Genomic DNA, 20,867 nt, shown 5'->3' on the forward strand with positions numbered 1-20,867 from the left:
GTGGTCAAGTGCCCCTGAGTTCAATCCCTAGTACCCACCCCCTGAAAAAGAGAGTAAGAGAATTTAAGTATGTATTCAAAAAATCCATTTATCCCAATATTATTTATGTAATAGTCTATTTCTTCTTTACTTAAAATGACTCCATTTACCACATAAGGTATTAGTGATGTTTATATATACTCAAATGCATTTGTGTGCTTTTAATTTTGAATTTGCTTACATTTTCTGACAGTAGGGCTACCACATTTTTAAAAACCATACAGTGATTTTATAGAAAGACAAGTGCCTTCATCATGAGTTATCACAATTTTCCTACATCAAAACAAAGATCAATATAAAGGAGTTTAAGAACATTGAAAAATTTGCAAGATTGAACTTCTCTTTCCCGAGTGTTGCCGGACTTTCCACTTACTACATTTTTCTCTTGTTGACTTGACTAAATTTTAACATATTGTTTTAGTCAGCTTTTTCACTGCTGTGGCTAAAAGACCCAACCAGCACAATTATAGAGGGGGAAAATTTTATTTGGAGACTCATGATTTCAAAAGTTTCAGTTCATGAACAGCAGGTTTCATTCCTTGGGGCTTGAGGTGAGGCAGGATATGGCAGAAGAGTATGGCAGAGGGAAGCAGCTCACATGAAGACCAGAAAGCAGAGACTCTACCCTCCAGATACAAAATATATACCCGTAAGCCATGCCATGCCCCCCAGTGAACCATTTCCTCCAGCCACACCCCACCTGTCTTGGGTTACTACTCAGTTAATCCCAGCAGGGATCAATTTACTGATTAGGTTAAGGCTATAATCCAATAATTTCTCCTCCAAACCTCCTTGCATTGTCTCACATGTGAGCTTTTGGTGGACACTATATCTAAAACATGACACATCCTACACATTTCTTATTATGTTTAACCTTTCACATTTTATATCATTTTTGATACTTCTAGTCTGGTCTTGTTCCTCTATTGTATAGTTAATTGGTCTTTGTTCATCTATATATGAAAGCTATTTAATATTGTTTTTTAAACTTGTTAAATGTTTTTATTTGATTAATTCTTTCTTATCTTAATAACTGTACTTTCAAGACAAACATAAAAGATGTTATTACTTCCTAATTTCATGTATATATATGAAATATATATCCATATCTATATGGAATTATGGTTTATATAAATAATATCCACACTTTAACCCTGATTAATATATGTATGCATATATATATATATACATACATATATATGTATGTGTGTGTATGTGTATATATGAATGATATGGTGAGGCCCTGGGTTCATTATCCAATACTGAAAAATAATATATATTATATAATATTATATATATGTGTATATATATATATATATATATATATATATATATATATATATATATATTTGTTTTTGTTGCTTTTGGTTTTTGTTTTGTTTTTTAAGTTGAGGACCAAACTCAGGGCCTGTGCATGCTAACCAATACTCTGCCACTGAGCTAAATACCCAATCCCTATTTATATACATTTTAAAATGATCTTACTTGATTAACTTTACTAGAATTTGCAGAATTATGATTATAAACTAAAGTTGGAATTAATATTTTTTACCAAGTTCTGTCTTTTTCAGAATTTATACTTAATGAATTAATGCTGATAATGCTGGTAATCCAAATTGTGAATTTTTATTTTTCAGTATTGGATAATGTACCCAGGGCCTCACCAAATCCTAGACAAGCACTCTACCATTGAATAATATCCCTAGCCCTTTTTATTTTATTTTGAAACAGGTCCTCTCTAAGTTGCCCAGAGTTGCCTCAAACTTGTAATCCTCCTGCCTCAGCCTCCCCCAAAACTGGAATTATAGGTGTGCACCACTGCACCCAGCTAAATTATGAATGTTAATTAATAATTCTGTTCATCATTTGAACTAATTTAAAAGGAATACATATGGAATTCATTTTTAAAAACAATGAATGTATAAACTAGGAATATACACACACCTGAGTTAACTCAGAATTTAATATATATAGGATTATGGTTTCTGTAAATAACATCCTTAGTTGAGCCCTGAAGTGCTATGACCTTTTATTTCTTGCTTAGATTTTTGCAGTTCATTGTCTTTGTTCATTTGCTCTATTTCCTGTGGATTAACTCTCCTTTACAATCCATTTAAGCACACCATTTAATCTATCAACTTGATTCTCTTGAAGAGATCATGAGTGTCTGCAGTCTTTGCTCCAGACTGTCTCTCTTCAAGTCAGCTGTGCAGTTGCAATTCATGTGACCTTCAGTTGTCACTCTGGGAGTCCTCTTGTTCTCTCTTAATTAATTTTATATTTCCGGATTCAGTGTTTTCTCTCTTGATTTACCTTGTACTGTAATTTTAATTTTTTTAAGAACAAGCACTATGGGCTGGGGTGGTGGCTCAGTGGTAGAGGGCTTGCGTAGCACACGAGAGGCACTTGGTTGGATTCTCAGCATCGCCTAAAAAATAAATAAATACATAGAATAAAGGTATTTTTAAAAAGTGAAAAAAACAAGTCCCCAAACCTTCATAAACAAATAGGAAGTAAGTTTCTTGAAAACAGTATTCGGAAACTATGTTTCTCTCTCCATATCTGTTGGGTAGTTTGGATAGAAAATTTTAGTTGAGAATTCATATTCCTTAAGATCTTTAAATGCATTTTTTCATTATGAATTTAGGATTGCCTTTGAGAGATTGGGTACCATTATAACTTGATTAGTTTTTATCTGGAAGCATTTAGGATCTTTGTCTCTGAGTCTTTTAAAAATAATTTTATTAGTACATTATAGTTATACATCACATCAGATTCATTGTGACATAATCATAAGTGCATGCAATATAATTTGCTCCACTTTGGTCCCCAGTACTTCCTCTCTTCCTCCCTTACTCCCTCCTCTGATCCCTTCCTCTACTTTATTTTTTTTTCCTTCTATTTTAAATTAAGGCTTTTTACATGTACATAAAAGTGAAATTCACTGTGGTATATTCATATCTGTACACAGAACAATTTGATCCTTTCCTTAAATCTCATGACTGTGTGCCTTGGCAGCTGTTTTCAGCTCTTCTCCTTCCTCCTTTCAATATATTATGCTTGGCTTTCTATGGGTCCAAGTTTACTTCCTTTGGTTTTTAAGAGATGTTTTGGCTATTTTATAATTTTCTCACATTGTGTTCTCTAATCTGATTTTCTTCATTCATCTTCTATAATTCTGTTATTGTATCCCTTAGAACTAAAAAAAAAAAAAAAGAAGTCAAGTCTCTTCACTTTTCAACCTCTTTATCTTTGGGCGTCTTACTTTCTGGAAGATATTCTCAAATTTACCTTTCAACTCTTTATTGAGCATATAATTTTAATCATTTTAAAAATATTTCAAAAGTTCTTTTTTATATCTTTGATTATCTATTTTTTAAACATTGGTATTCTATATTTTTGTAAATGCAATATTACTTCATTCTCCTTTAAATATTATATTATCTTTTAAAGTAATCTCTTTGCTTTACTTCTGCTACCTCCAAGTTTGTGGGTTTTTAAAATGGTGCTCCTGCCATATATCTCCTATAATTAACTAATACTCCATGATTATTCACTTCTACTTAATATCTGAACATTAAAACTTTAATGACAATTGAGTATATGGCTAGGGCTTATTGACTGGTTTTACTTTGGGGCAAGACATCATTTTGATATAATTTGGTGAAGTAATATACATGTTTGATCTCCTTCAATTAGATATTTAAATTTACTAATTAAAAAATACCTTTGCAATTCCTGTGATTCAGGAGTCTGAGATAGGAAGATTGCAAGTTCAAGGCCATTCTTAGCAATGTAGTGAGGCACTAAGAGACATAGTGACCCTTTCTCAACATTTAAACAAACAAACAAATAAATAAATAAAGGGCTGGAGATGTATCTCAGTGTTTAGGTTCCCCTGGGTTCAATCCCCAGTACCAAAACAAAACAAACAAACAAACAAACAAAACAAACAGATAAAATAAAACTCTTTGCATTCCCCTTGTGGCCCAGTTGATTATGTTGTATCCCTTTGCACTTTCCAAAAGTTTGAACTTCCAAAAACAATAGTGAAACTTTTTTTAAAAAACTAGCTCCAAACAATTGAGTCTAAGAATTACAAGGTTTATCCTTTTGCTCTTCAGTGTTAATAATAGGTTTTTGGATTTTAGATGTATATCATTACTAAGTTATTATATTCGCTTTATTCACGCTTTTCAAGGAGATACATGTATTGTATATGCATGATTTATTTAAATTTATGTCTGTTTAAATTTGTTTCTGTACTGACCATCAGCTTTCTCATTCAAGTTGATAATGTTTAATTCACAACTGTAAAATTAATCTTGCTTTAGTATTTTTTTCTTTTTTCTTTTAAATGCAGAGTAACTGAGGTAGGGAGATATATGCTCTGATTCTCAGAATATCAGACGACAAGTTTGGATTGCCTTCCAATATGAAAGATAGAATTGTTTCGGCATATTAGCTCACAACATTCATCTCAAAAGCCTCTGGCCCTTGCTCCACTGTCTCCTAACAGTCAGCAGGCAAGTGAGGCTTTAGAGCTAGCCTCCCTGTGCTTCCCCAAGTGTATGTGTTGTATGTTCTTTTGTCCAAAGTAAACCAACAATGAGCCAGAAAACAGAACCCATTAAAATATTTGTAAGAAGCATCAAGGCTTAGTAGTATTTTCATTTTTTTTTCTTTCCAATCTAGTGACCCTTTCTCAACATTTAATCATAAGTCTGTTTTTTTTTCCCCCTTAAATTTAAGAAAATAAGTTTGGATTCTTTCAATGCTTCCTTATTTTAACCTATTGCTTATTGTTCTCATCCCTGGAGACCTCTTGCTCTATCATGTTAAGTTCTATCCCTGTCATTTCTCCTCTTGGATTTTGTGTTTCTATTTCATTTGAGGTCTATTCATTTTGCATTCTGCTGGAAGTACCTACCTATTTTCTGAATATTCAAATCTATGTTGTTATTGGATCTTTAGATTTTGTTCCCTTCCTGCTATTCAAAATTATTTGGGGGACTGTTATCAATAGAAAAAAAATGTGCCCTTTCATTAAGAAGCTCTTTGTCAGCAGCAGTGGTGGGAAGTGTTTCCTCTGCCCATTGTTGGTAGTTGCACACTGAATTCAGAACTACAGCATTTTGTCTAGTGGACACGCCCAGTTGCTCCTTCAGTCTTGGCCTCTAGCAGGCTTTTTGTGTAGTACCTGCTGTGTTTGAGGGTAGCATTGTTTCTTGCCTATGCTACTATTTCCTAGCACTCTCTAGACATGTGTAGAAATGAAGACAGATTGTGCCTCATCTGCAGCACTCCATGTCTGAAAAGCAAGTCTTCTGGTGGCATACTTCCTCTCTCTCTGACAGGGCTTGGACAACATTTGTCTGGGTCTGTGTGAAGGCAAGATGGTGGCAGGTGTGAGTACAAGGTGTATTGACCCCCACCCACCATGTTCTCTTTTCTGATTTGAATCCTTACAGTATTACAGTGATCTGAACTAAAGCTGTGAAACTTCTACCCCCACCCCCATTTTTATGCTTTTTCTGTCATTTAATACCTTCCAAGCTTACTATGTTGCTTTTTTGTGTGGTGAGTTTTAGTTGGCATTTTAGAGAGACACTAGAGATGTAGGCAGGGGATGGCAGAGACTTAAAACCAAAAAGAATCACAGAGGAGGTAGACATGAAATACAACAACGTAGTCTGGGTTCCATGTATCTTAAACAGGGACAGTAAATAGTAGAATGAGAGATGATTTTGAGATTGAGAAGTTTGACTCAAGGTATTTTAAAGCATAAAGTTTCAATTGGTAATACACAATGTGAAAAAGGAAACACCGGAGAAGAAGATGATATCTTTTCTTTCAAATATCATCTTATTTTTATTAAATATTCAATATCAATTTTCCTTGAAATATTTTTCTCTTAAAAGAACACATATGTCATAATTCATGCTATTTTCTTTTTCATTCTTAGATGTAATGCAAAAGATCAATATGTAGTCTGAGACTGACAGGCATAAAGTTATGGTTTTCATATAACTTGTTAACTGAAAACAGTAGGTGATTACAAAAATTATTTAGCATACATAGCAAATATTTGGTATCATCATCTGAAATGACACTAGTGTATTGCGGATTTCTGAAAGGAATAATGGGGTTTCATAGCTTGAAATTATTTTATATGTAGTCATGCATCACATAATATTTCACTACACATGCATAATGGTCTCATAAAATTACATCACCCAATGATTCCTTAGCCATTTTAGTTTGTATATATACAATCTATGACATTAACACAATGGTGAAATTGCCTAATGATGCATTTTTCAAACATATCATTCTCTCTTTCTCTCTAAATGGTATGTATGTATTTGTATTTTAAAGGCTATAGGCTCTGTATGAATGCTACCTTGGTCTAAAAATATTAGTTTTTTCTTAACATTAAATTTTTTTTAAATATTTTTTTAGTTGTCAATGGATCTTTTATTGATTGATTGATTGATTTTTGCCTTTTGATTCAATTAAGATTCTTTTTATCTTTAATAATTGAACTTACTCATTTGTATTTATTGCTAGACAAGTTATTTTATCCTTAGTCTTGTCATCTCATTTTATTTTAGGCTTTCAACTTTTAATGTTGTCAGGAGAGAGAGCTGAGCTTTCAGGTGTCAGGATAAACTCTTAAAGCAACAGGCAAATAATGAAGGGATTAAGCTGTTAATCATGTGTTGTAGTGGGATATGCAAAAATCTAAACTAGAGATAGCATCAACACCCCCTGTCTCCATTCTCCCCCAGGGAGTGATGCTTTGGTTGATGGTCAGGTAGGTCTGCACACACATGGGGGTCACCTCATTGTTGAATATCCCTGAGCAGGATTCATGTAATTTTATGGACCCTGGAACCAGCAAGAAGGAGAGAGAAGAGAAGGACCCGGAGTGGAAAAGCACTAGGTCACTGTGGGGAAAGGTGTCTTTAAAGGTTTATCCATCCCACCCCCATAAGATAATCTCAGCAGAAGTGATGAAGGAAGGCCTAGGAAAATTTGTATATCCCTAATTCTACATATTATCCCCATTTTCTTTTTAAAATAGATCTCTCTCTTTTTTTTTCCAACACTAAATCTCCCCCACCCCCACCCAGGAAATACAATGGCATGAAACAGAGCTTCTGGGGTCTTAAGTCTCAGACCTTTACCAGCATACTGAGGTAGAACAAGTTAATGTAGGAACTTGAATTTCATCGTTCTTGAACTTCTAGGATAACATAAACTTGAATTCAAATTATTCTAGGCTTTAAAAAAATACATTGGAATCCCTAAAAGATTCTAAAAAGGTTAAAGAATGCTATAAAAGTGATATGAAACAAGGCTATAAAAGTGATATGAAACGTAACCCTAACCCTAACCCTAACCCTAACCCTAACCCTAACCCTTATGGTTACTTTTCATCAATAGCTTATTAGTGGTCATTTTATTTTCTACTTATTTTTCAATAATGATTTTTAGTAAATTTTGATATACAATATCTTAAAATAACCCATATGCTATACTTTGGATCTTAAATGTCCCCCAAAGGCCTCTGTGGTGAAGGCTTGGTCTCTGTTTGGTACTATTGGGAAGTGGTGCTGTGGAAATTTTAAGATGTGGGGCTAGTGGGAGGTCTTCTGGTAACTGGGGGCACGTGCCCTTAAAGGGGATATAGTAGCACCCCAGTCCCTCCTTTACTGTCTTCCTTTGTCTGGCCATGAAGTTAGTGTGTTTGCTCTACCACCATCGGCCAGGAAGTGTTGCTACAGGTACAACCAATGGGCTCATTGATCATGCAGTGAAACCCCCGGAAATATGAGCAAAATAAACATTCCTTCTTTATAAATTATTTCAAATATTTTTTTTCAGTAAAAGAAAGCTAATTAACATATGATGTTTCTCATGTAGGACTTTTAAAAGTTCCACTTTAATAAGATAAGAATTCTGGTGAATATTTTTTGTCCTTTATTAAATATTAAAAATGTTAAGTAGGTAGTGAATAATTTTAGTGACATTATCAACCTGTAGATTTCTTATAAATGGCATGGTTAAAGTATTTCTTTATATGAACATTCCTTATGTAATTTAAAAGAAGCTAAATATTTTCAACACTTGAGTTGTTTGAATTGTTAAAGGTTTTTTTTAAATCTTAAATTTATTTTAATTAGATACACATGACAGTACAATGATCTTGACATATTATACATTTGAATCAGATGGGGTATAAGTTTAAAAACCCTTCCTGACAATATGAAATTAATAAGTCATTTAAAATAATTTGAATCAATACATATCTAGAAAAATATGTAAATACATGCAAGATATATTACAGAAAATTATATGAATTATGGACACTCATATTCATTATCCAAATTCTGTAAAATATATTGATGACTTTGCTTATCTTTTAACACCGACCTAGAACAATTGCATTTGGTTAAGGGGTGCTGACAAACTGGAAATGAACTAATGTTTAATGTTTTGTTGTAGTTTCTAAATGTAGACACCTGTATATCATACATAATGACATCACAAGTGAAAGAAAAATCAGATGACAAGTCTGACATTGTAACAAGTGATGGGCATAAGCCACCATTTGTTCTTTGAAAACATGTCTTTGATATATTAATATAGTTCCTTCCTTGAATAAATTATTAGATGGGAAGTTGGTGACTCTAATGAAAAAGTATATATGTAATTTAATGAGCCGTTTTGTTGCCAGAAATTCATAACATTTTCTTGGTGGACAAGAAGAGAAAAAATCTTGGCAGTTTGAAAATATAATTATGTGTTATTTTACTGTTTTAAAAAAGGGCATGACTTTAGTAGATTTGTAGCTTCTCAATCATGTACATAGGAGTTAAATGAACAAAAATGTATTTTTTGGTATTCTCCAAAAGAATCACTCTGCTCTGTTATGTTACACATATACTTAGTTTAATTATCTCTTTGAAGGGCTTGAGAGAATTCCATTTGTACTATGTGGTGAAGCAGGTGGTTATGTGGATACAGTGTGTTTGTAAAATTACAGGCTTAAATCTAGGGTGTGAACTTATTCTAGCTTTCCTTGAGGAAAATGAAAATATGTTCTTAGTCTGTATTTAATAAACCAAGCACCATGGATGCCCCTTATTCTTTTTAAAAATATCACTAAGCCAGGCTTTGGGGTTCCTGTTATTTTATCTTGATCATGAGCTTAAGGACTACCTCGGACACTTGGCTGACATCCAGGAGCCAATGGGACCAGGTGTAAGAGGCTGTGGCACACTTAAATAACTAATGGTAACCAGATGGTTGAACCTATGGTGAAATGGGGGTTAAACCTGCAGGAAAGCGCAGACGGTGGAGGGACAAAGTAGGAAGTTTTAAAAGCAAACGGGGCTAAAAACTGCCTGGAAAACAAACCAAACTTGGTTCACTGAGCAGTTTTTTGGCTCTTATTTGCCTACTTTGGCAGTTTACAGACTGCTGATAATATAAAGGAAATTAAATGCCTGAACTGAGAAGGCTCTTGGTTTGGCAAACTCCCCTGAGTGCTCCAAGATTTATATCTAATTTCCAGGGTTTCTTGGTCTGTTGTGTCATTAATTAAAGAGGAAAATACAGTCAGCATGCATCATGATAAAAGCCACTTGAAGATCATTTTTGTGTCAGACTTACAACTGAAAAATATCTTGTCTTTCCAAGTGGTGCTGAAGCATGAAGCATACAGAATGCTATGACCTTCTTTATTAGGTCAAGATAACCAAAATGCAAGTATGTGGAAACTATGAAATGGATGTGAGCATTTTCTAATAGCATAAATGTGATAGACAGTGATTTTGATTTAGCAGGTGTGTGGTTAGCATCACTCAGAGTTAGATGGGAAGATTTATGTCAATGATGTAATTTAAAAGAAGCTGTTCCTCTGGGTCACTTAAAATGGACTCTGGTTTAGATATTCAGTTTTCCCTTACTCTAGGGCTTCATTATCATATGGCCTTCTTTTGTCTGCCTGTCTATATTGGATATGCCCATGCTAAGAGCCATAGCCAAGTAGTATGATGCATGGCATTTTTGGTTGAAAGGTGATGCCAGCAAGCCATTGAGATGATATGATTATGTTAAGATCTGAATTCATATGGATATTAGACCCCTGCTGTCCATCTGGGCCTGCTACAGGACTCCTGGGGAGTTCCCATTGGTTGGGGAAGTGTGGTAGGAGGGAATTCCTGTTGGAGTGTCCAGGAGAACGCTGCTCGCATCTGTCATCATTTTTTTCCCTGGGAGCCTATGGAGGCATTGGCGGGGAGTTTCAAAAATAAAGTTTGTTCCTGCTTGAGTGGCTCCTGATTTTGTGCCCAGCCAGACTACAACATGCCCACCCAGTGTCACCATCTGGATTATGATATCATTGAATATGGGTTGTGTTCACCCAAATTTCCAGTTGTAATGTTAATCTTCCTAAACTTTTATTGTCCTCAAAATTCAGATGAAACATATTGAGCTATTTACAGAGCCTCTGGTATTTAATAAAATACAACAAGGGAAAAATGCAATGTGGTTTGATTTGATATGCTTTTAAAGGTATTTGAATGCCTGCTTGTGCTGTGGTTCAGTACACCATGGGTCCTCTCTACAAAACATTCTTTCTAACTTCCTTCAAAGGTATATGTCAATTCATAATAAAAACTCTTCAGTTTGAGTCTGGGGGTGTAGCTCAGTGGTAGAGCATTTGCCTGTTAGAGGCCCTGGGTTTGATTCCCAATATCAAAATGAACCAGCAAACAAATGAACAATGTGCAACTGATACTTGTGTTGAAGATTCGTGCAAGGGAGTTATTTCTACTAGCTACCAAGGAAAAGCAGGCATTTATCTGTACATCTGAAGAAAAATGCATTGCTCTTGAAAGTGTTTCATTTCACTCCATTGTAAAACCATGACCTTTTAAAAATTATAACTCCTTACAACTAGAAATTGGGCAGCCATCACTGCACTAGATAATGGGTGTTAGGACAGGAAGACATCATACCCCTGCTGTGGTTGAATTCCTGTGTCCCTAGACTGCCATTGTCCACCTGTTCTGAGCTATGCCCATGTTCTTATGATAATAATGTTCTAATGACATCTGATGATACTAGTTAGAAATAATAAGTATGACCACGAACAATGCAGAGTTAGGAAATGTCTAAGGTCATGGGACAATGAAAATATTTAATATGTGTATTCCCTATCTTCAAATGGGTTAGAGAATTTAAATAAAATGTTATATCTTTAAATCATCAACAGACTGCTTGAGATTGAGAGGAGCTGGAAGGAGATCATTCCAGCAGAAGCTAATTAAAATCATTTTAAACATTAAAATTTTTGTAAATAATTTATAAAGTAAGGTGGAGTTTGGCAACAATTTTTAAAACATAAATTTTAAAATTGAAATGAATAATTATTGCTAATAACAAGTATATGGGTTGATGGGTTTTTATAATGAGAGCACATAAAACTAGGAAATAGACTTTTGATGGGACCTCAGAAATCCTCTTCATGCTCCCCTACAAACAAACATAAATATTCTTCTGATTTTAATGACCAGATTTCAGGTTGCTTGTTTGTGAATTTTATGTAAGTGGAATCATAAAGTTTGTACTGTTTTGTGAGTGAATTCTTTCCCACAATAGCATGTTTGTGAGGTGCATGCATATTGTTGTAAGTTGCAATGGCTTTTTTTTTTCATTCGTATTGACAATTCCTCTGAACATTTAATGATGCACCTATGAAACCATTTATGTTGTACATAGATGAGCACTGCATAGAGCATGAGTATGTCCAGCTTTAACTGACTGTGTTTTGATTAACAGAGATACAATTCACATGCCAGAGAATTTATAATTTTAAATGGAATAATGCAGGGATTTTTAATATATTCATAAAGTTTCATAATAATTTCAGCTACTTAATTAAACTACATTTCCATCACCTGAAGAGAAACTCTGTACCTATTAGTAGTCTTTCTCCATTGTTGCTTCCTCCCTCAGTCTTTTGTAACCATTAATCTGCTCTCTCAATGGATTTGTCTATTCATATAAATGGGATCATATAAATGAAAAATTTCATATAAATGGGATCATAAAATAAAATCCCTTTTATCTCTCATTTAACCATGGTTTTATCAAGAAAGGCACTTGAATTTTGTCAAATGCTTTTTCACTTCATTACAAGGTATTGGGTAGTTTTTGTCCTTATTTCTATAAATATGATGTATGATGATTAACATTGATATATTAAACCAACCGTGTATTCCTGGGATTTGTCCTACTTGATCATGGTATCTAATTCACCTTATATGCTGTTGCTTTCAATCTGCTTGTGCAGATGGCCCCTGGTTTACAATGGTTCCATACACAATATTTCAACTTTATGAAGATATGAAAGAGATAAATGTTCAATAGAAACTGGGTTTTGAGGGCTGGGGCTATAGCTCAGTGGTAGAGTGCTTGCCTAGCATGTGTAAGGACTAGGTTTGATTCTCAGTACCACATATAAATAAATAAAATAAAAGTCCATTGACAAAAAATATTTATAAAGGAAAAAAAAACCCTGGGCTTTGAATTTTGAACCATCTTTTCCCAAGATAAGGACATATGGTAGAATATTCTTTGGCTATGCCCAACCCTAGCCTAATGTAAGTTCTAAGGGTGTATGAAGTAGGCTAGACTAAACTATGACATTCAGTAGTTTAGGTATATTAAGCTCATTTTTGAAATAATATTTTCAACTTATGATGGGTTTATAGTATATAACTGCACTATGAGGAGCATTTGTATTTCTTTACATCCATATTCAAAACAAATACATAGTCTTCTTTCTCTTTTGTGTATTTGATTTTGTTATTAGGGCATTACTGATATCGGAGTTAATTGAGAATGATTCTTTCCTCTTTTGTTTTTTGAAATAGGCTGTGAAGGATTGATTTAATTAATCTTTAAACATGTAGTAGAACTCACCAGTGAAATGACATGCTCCTCGGCTTTTAATCATGGAAACTTTTTTTTATTATTACCAAGTCAACCTTTTTTATTGTTATACATCTGTTTAGATTCTTTCTTTTTCACAGTATCACACTCAGTAGTTTGTGTCTTTTTAGAAGTTTTGCCCATCTCATCTAAGTTATCCAATTTGTTGGTCTATGAATATGCATATAGCACCCTTGTAAATCTGTTTCTTTAAGGTCTGCAGAAATATTTCATTTCCAATTTTAGTAATTTGCATCTTTCCTTTTTCTTGGTTATTAGCTAAAGATTTGTAGATTTTGTTTTCAAAGAAATATTTTAATTAGCTGATTTCCTCTATTGTTTATTGTTTTTCTATTTCCTATTTTACTTATTTCTTCTCTAGTCATTTTTTCTTATCTCTACTTGATTTAGGTGTAGTTTGCTTTACCATTTTCTAATTTCATAAATAGGTTATTGTTTGGTATCTATTTTCTTTTTTTCTTAAGGACTCTTCCCACACTCTGTTGGCTTATAGATGGTCTTCTCCTCCTGTGCTTATATGGTCTTTTCACTATGTGTGTCTCTGTGACCCATTTTTTCCTTGTATAAGGACACTAGTCACTTGGATTAGGATCCCCCCTAATGACTTCATTTTAACTTAAGTTTTTTTTTCTGTAACACTCTGTCTCCAAATAGAGTCACATTCCTAAATCCTAGGACTGAGGACTTTGGCTTTTATTTATTTATTTTGCCTTTTTGTGGGTCATAATCCAACCCACAACATCTGAAAAAGTTTGATTGATTGAAAATATTTAGAACCTCTGGATGATTCTGTTTTCTTTCAGAGAGAATCCTTTTAGATTTAACGTATAATTAGAACAGGCAAATCACTTTAATACACTCACAAATTTAGATGCTTCTATTAAATAAGGACTTGTCCGTATATTTCTCTGTGTATCACCTTTCATTGGTCCTGAATGAAAGTCATGGTTATTTGCAAGAGTTATAACACCTGTCTTTTTTCTTTTTTTTTTTTTTCTTCTTCTTCTTCATTTCTCTTTTGGTACTAGACATTGGCTTACAGGCCTAGGTCTTTTTATTTATTTTATTTTATTTTGAGACAGGTTCTTTCTAAGTTATCCAAACTGACCTCGAAAATGCAATCCTCCTGCCTCATTCTCGGAGTTGCTGGGGTGACAGGCATGTACCACCACACCTAGACCAACATCTATCTTCTTAATTCCAGTTTTTATTGAGGTGGTTTATTTTCTCAAGGTTATCATAAAATTTATTGTTCCGTGAATTTGGGAGTACATATATACTCAGTTCACCTTATGGAAGAATTTTAAGTAGGCACTTAAAATTGCTAAGTGAAAGAAGCCAGTATGAGATGTTCTATATTGTGTTAATCCAATTCTGTGGCTTTCTAGAAAAGCACAATTACAAAGAAAGTAAAGTTAAAAAAAAAGTGATTTTCAAGGTTTGTGGGCAAGAGAGAAGGGATGAATAGGAGGAGCTCATGGAATTTTTAAGGCAATGAAACTATTATTTATGCTGTTGTAATGGTGGATGTTATGCATTTGTCAAAACCCATAAAACTGTATAGTGCAGTGTGAATGCTAATATGAATTATGGACTTTAGTTGATATATCAATATTAGTTCTTCAGTGCTAAACATTTACCACACCAATACAAGCTGCTAAAAATAGGAAACACCCTGAGTGCAAGTATATGGAAACTGTGTGTACTTTCTTTTCAATTTTCTATAAACCTAAAACTGTTCTAAAAACTAAATCCTACTATTTTTAAAAAATGCATCCTATCTTTTTTATGTAGTCCTTTTAATTTTATGCACAAATGTCATAAAATGAAAAATGGTGGACCAGCCAGTGTAGGGTAGAAGTGTTAGAATTAGTCTTTGCAAATATTTCAGGGCAGCTGCATCATGTGGATGTTAGTTTTATCATCTGCAAGATGAAAGCAGTGGAGTACTTTGTTAATTGCTGTGTGCAATTTTACTATTAAAAGAGAACACAATGAAATATTAATACCTGCTTTGCTGCAGATTGACCTTGAAAACATAATATCTAAATGAGAACAGCCAGATGCAAAAAGGAGTTATATGATATGTAGTCTCATATCTATCATACAAAGAATATGCAGAACAGTTAAATCCATAGAGATGAAATGAAGATGAATAATGTCAGGGGCAGCAGGAGAAGGAAATGAAGAGTGACTGATTCATGAGTACAGGATTTTGTTTGGGGATGAAAAGAAATGTTTTAGAACTAGAGAGTAATCACATTGACAAAGCATATAGTCTAATACTTATAAATTTTATACTTTACAAAGATTAAAATGGTAAAGTTTGTATTGTATTATTGCAACAAAAAAAGAAAGTAGGAAAAAATTCCACAAATTATTGAGTTGAGACTTTTCAGGAGCAGTGGTTGAAAACAAAGCCTTTTATTGTATATTAAAATAATTTGTAAAATTTTAATATTTCAGGTAATTGTGAATATACATGTGACTATATCGTATATACATTTGTGTGTGTATATATTTTTGTAGGCTATATTTTACCAAAATTCTTAAGTACACTGATAAAGAAAATGTTTTGAGTTTGACTAAAGAAAACGTATTTCCTACAGTGTAGAAAGGAGATAAACTTTGACTATCCTAAATTTGGGGAAAAAAATAACAATGTTTGGGATATAACTGTTAACAGGATTTAGAAAGGAAAAAAAAGATAAAATTGAGACCAAACTTAAAATTTTACACAGATATGTTTTTTCCTTGTTTATTTCCATGAGCATATATATATATATATATATATATATATATATATATATATATGGTTTTGACATGAATAAAAATATTAATAATTTTTCACTCTGCTTTAAGGAATGCTAATAATTACCTCTTTTAGAAGTCATGCTTTCTCAGCAAGTCTTTTTTTTAAAAAACATTATTTTTAATTTAGGAATAAGATTTTTTTCTTCCTGAAGTAGTCTTAAGAATCTTCATGGTCAACATAATTTTATGTATTTAAAAAATGCATAATAGATGGCTAACATAGTTATTATTTTTCCTGCCAAAACAAGATAATGAGAAAACAATCAAAATATCAAATTTTGTTGCATTTGAGTGATTTGGTCATCAATATGTATTGATGTTAAATCCGAAGTAAAACAAGAGTTTTTTTTTCTTTCTTTAATTATATGTGATTCTGTATAATTCTTAACCTACGCATATAGTATGGCCTTAAATACACACACACACACACACACACACACACACACACACTTTTTTTTTTCTCTTCTTTTTAACACTCCAAATAATCAAGGAATTACTTCAGTTAACACCCAGGCCTCTCTCACTCTGGAGTCAACTTTAAGAATCTTCATGACCAACATAATTTGGGTGAAACTCCTGTGGGTAAGCACAAAGGGGTTTCTAATGGGTTCCCCGATCAAGGAACCAAAAAATGTAAGCACCAAAAAAATATAAGTAGTCAAGCCTCTTCTACAAGGCTCCTGGGGTTGCTGTGGGGGTGGTGGAAGAGTTTTCCCTCTACCTTCTTAGGAATTCTGCTAGGGCCCTAGAAACCAAACTGACAAAAGGCCTATTAGTGAGAAAATACATAGACACAGTGAAAGATATGGAAAATAGACCCAGGACATTTTTCCTGGCTACAGCTGTTTCCTTATCAGCCTTGTCCAGTAGTAAATCGTAGCTGTTGTTATTTAAGGGCCCAGGCTTCAGCCAGAGTAGGGCAGGAAGGGAAAAGGTCAAAGAACTCTCACCCAGTAGCACTTAACTCCCTGCCATAATGGATCAGCTGATTCTAATGCAGTGAACTCTAGGAACTTCCCTACCTACCCTTCTGTCCTATCCGAACGCACCAGCTGATCCTAATAAACCCTAGGAATTACCTTTCTGCCCCACCCTAAGTGAGGCCTATAAAACTCAGACCCTTTGGTAGGCCCAGTTCGGTTTTTCTGTCCCAGCATGAGCCTCTTGGATGTTTGACTGACTCCTCCGCTGAATACGGAAGAGCTTGCTGATCCCAGGTTGGCTCCCTGCCCCCATTCTTTGTGCTTACATTTTTTGGGTTCCTGACCTGGAACCCACTTGAAACCCCTTTGTGCTTACATACAGCACACACACCAAAAATTGAAAAATCTAAGCATTGGTCCGAAGAATGAGGCTTGAGCACCATCTTAAGCTGAGCAAAGGTGTAGTGGTTTTGGGTTCTGGTTGGTGGGCTCCTTGTGGGCAGGGAGGGGAGAAAGTGTCTGGTTAGGAACAGCCATCTCTATTTGGAAGGCAGAGTCTCTCAGCTCATCAGAGTGGTCTCTGCAAGGAGCTATCTTCCTAGTTCAGAGAAATCTTTACACGTGGAAATTTTCTTAATAAAAGGGAAATTTAAAGCTAGGCATGGTAGTGCATATCTGTAGTCTCAGGGGCTTGGGAGGCTGAGGCCAGAGGATCCCAAGGTCAAAGCTAGCCTCAACAACTTAGTGAGACCTGTCTCAAAAAATCAAAGAGCTGGGGATGTGGCTCGGTGGTTATGTGTTCCTGGGTTCAATTCCTGGTACCAATAAACAAGTGGGGGATTTATATTCTTGTTACACAGAGGAAAATGAAACAGCTTTCCCTACCTCTGCTGTTGCTTAGTTGCCATTAGCTCAAAATAGTCCACGTGTCAGAGATGCATGCTTTGAGGCTGCATATTCTGGTATCCTTCACTTTTTCTTAGTTGAACCTATTTATGCAAAGTGAGTTAATTATAGTAAATTAATTTCAGTGGACTTACTGATGAGCTAAATTTAGAAAATGGGTTGATGTTTGCCAGAGAAGACTGTTCTCAACCTGTTTCCTTTTTGTCTATGCAGGGAGGAGGTGGATCTGTCTTCTGCGGGCAAGTCGGGTGTTCTCATTGGCTACTGTCCTCAGCAGGACGCCCTAGATGAGCTCCTGACCGGTTGGGAACATCTCCATTATTACTGCAGCCTACGGGGGATTACAAAGCAGTGCATCCCTGAGGTAAGCAGCCCTAGAGTTTTTCCAAAAAGAAGGACCCATTGAGGAATGCTTAGTTAGCACCTCTGGCCCCAATGTCTTTCTTACTTTATAAGAAAAAGGAGCCATAACATCAAGTAAGCTTATCAGAAAGGCTTTTTCCATTATGATTGTACAAAAGGAGACATTAAAATATGGTTGTATTATTGATATTATTTATTTAAAATGTGTATAAGACATGAGAAAGAAGTTAAATAAAAAATAACACCATTTCTGACTTTGTGTCTTCCTTCTTTTCTCTAAATAGCTTTTATAATTACTGTACTATTAATTTATATTCAAGAGCACATATAGACTGGGTATGTCCAGAGCTTACAGGGGAGAGATCACAGAATGTATATGAAATTTTGGAATGGATAATTTCCTGGTGAGCAGGCCCACAGATTACTGCAAGGAGTCTCATTCTGAGTGGCCTCAGGAGACGGAAGGAAGAGTAAGATCCGCAGGACCCCCAGACCTCCGCATATCATGGAGAGAGGAAGGAGAGTCTAGTGTAATTGAGGCAAGAAACTGCTGCCACTTCTCTTGATGGGAGCAGTGGTCAGGGAAACAGTGGGGAGAGCCTTGATGGACAGATCAGAAGATGTTCCAAGTAGAGAGTACTGGAATAGCAGTTGCTGCATGCACAATTTTACCTTTTCTGCACCTCATTTCTGGATTCTGCACTAGGAGTAGGAAAAAAAAATTAGCTTATGTGATATTCTATTAGAGTCCATGGGAACAATGTAGGACTCACAAGAGACAAAACTAATAGTCATCGCCTTCACCAGTCCATGAAAATTCATTCACTGTGCTGTTTTTGTAATGCTTCAGCCTTCATTTCTTATTCATGCTCTGTGACTTCAAGTGAAGCCAGAACAGACCCTCTACCTCATTGTGGAGACCCTGGACCCTTTATGCACCTCCCATCTTAATAAAGCAAAGAAAACTAACCACTCTGCAGAAGACCTGCTCACTGCAGTTAAACAGATCTTAGAATCCAGCACTAATTGTTGGCTCCATCTTTAATAGGCATTTTCTCTGTCAGCTCCCCCTTGTTAGTTTTTGATTAAAGAGGCAGATGCTTGGCAAATGCTGTAAGCTGGCCCCTTTGCTGTCTGGGGGGAAAGTGCCTGTGAAAAGTCTCTTAATATAGAAAGGCTTGGTGCTTCCTGTCATCCAGGGCAATTGCCTCCTGATTCTCAGCTGTCTTACAGCCTTGTTTTCTGAACTCCTCCACGGAGAAGTTATTTTAATGTCCACCAATTAAGAACTGGCTTTATTTCTTTCTTGAGACTGCAACTGATTTTGCAGACAGTATTGCTACTTGCTCGCTCAGAGGTTTCTAATAGATCAGCACACTTTTCCATCTGCTCCCAAAGGCAATAGCGCCTTTCCTAGCAAATACCCCTCTCCTGTAAATGGTGGGAATATATAGAAATGTAGACCAGTTTGTTAGCTTTTTGTTGCTATCTGACAGAAACCACTTAGAGGAGGAAAAGTTACCTTTGGTTCATACTTCTAGAGGTTCAGTCCATGGTCAACTGACTCCATTGCTCTGAGACTAAGTTGAGGCAGAACATTATGGTCTAAGAAAGAAAGTTGCTTAGCTCATGACAGCCAGAAAGCAAGAGGGTGGGGGGAGAGGAAGAGGAAGAGAGAGAAGGAGCCCAGATCAGATTTAGTACAAGGCCATAACCCCAGTGAGCCACCTCCTCCAGCCATGCTCCACCTGTCTATAGTCACCACCCAGTAGTCCATTCAAGTTAATAACCCATCAAATGCATCAATCCACTGATAGCCCTCATAATCCAATCTTTTCACCTCTGAATATCACTGCATTGCTTAACATGTGAACTTAGGGGTGGGAGGACATTCCTACATAGAAATCATAAAAAAAAAAAATTGGGTACATGTGCTCTGAAATACTTGCCACAAGATGACCAGAGGGAATTATTATAAAATAACAGAAAATAACCATTGTAGCTAATGCAGTCATGCACTGTTTATATATAATAACTTTATTATTAAAGTTCTAGTCAACCACAGACCATGTATGTGATGGTAGTCCCCTAATATAATGGAACTGAAAAATTCCTATCACTTAGTGACATCACAGCCATAATATGGTAACACAACGCATCACATATGTTTGTGGTGGTGGTGGTGGTGGTATACATACCTGCACTGTCAGCCACATAAAATTTTTTTTGTAACACAAGGATACAAAAAAAAAACAGTTGATAATAAATGGCTGTTACTGGTTTATATACTTACTACATGATGTTTTTATGATTAGAGTATACTCCCATTTACAAAAAACAGTTTACTATAAGGCAACATGCCACGTAACACCAGCAAAAGCCTCAAACATCTTGTGATTACTGAGTCTTGATTGCATTAAGAGGCCCTATCAAGTGATTGAGCTATAATATCTAGGTTTGTGTAAATAAACTCTAAAGAGTTCATTGGATGATGAAATTTTCTAACAATTCACTTCTTAGAAACTGTCTTGTTGATAAGCAATGCACAACTGTATTTCAGTATTTATTCTTTTTCTAGGTCATGTTTTTATAGTATTTTACAGTCAACATGTAAAGTAGATAACAGGATTACTCTTCATTTTGTAAATAGAGAAACTGAGGCACAGAGCACTTATACAAGTAATCTGGATAGCTTGTGGCAGAGTTTTGTTTTGAAATTATGTAAACCAGCTCCAGAGTACATGTTCTTCATTAAAACACTACCCTGATCCTTAGTGCATTCTGGTTGCT

At 35.0% G+C, this 20,867-nt stretch overlaps 1 protein-coding gene across 1 annotated transcript in view; it reads left to right on the plus strand.

Moving 5' to 3' along the window:
- Window positions 1-20,867, plus strand: part of LOC144369513 (ATP-binding cassette sub-family A member 13-like) — a 340,834-nt gene that overhangs the window by 264,184 nt on the left and 55,783 nt on the right. Inside the window, exon 37 of the mRNA XM_078029787.1 lies at window positions 17,928-18,078. Coding sequence (XP_077885913.1) covers window positions 17,928-18,078 — 151 coding nt within the window. The remainder of the gene's footprint in view (window positions 1-17,927; window positions 18,079-20,867) is intronic.

The sequence above is a fragment of the Ictidomys tridecemlineatus genome, chromosome 12, assembly GCF_052094955.1.
Source record: "Ictidomys tridecemlineatus isolate mIctTri1 chromosome 12, mIctTri1.hap1, whole genome shotgun sequence".
Classification (NCBI taxonomy): domain Eukaryota; kingdom Metazoa; phylum Chordata; class Mammalia; order Rodentia; family Sciuridae; genus Ictidomys; species Ictidomys tridecemlineatus.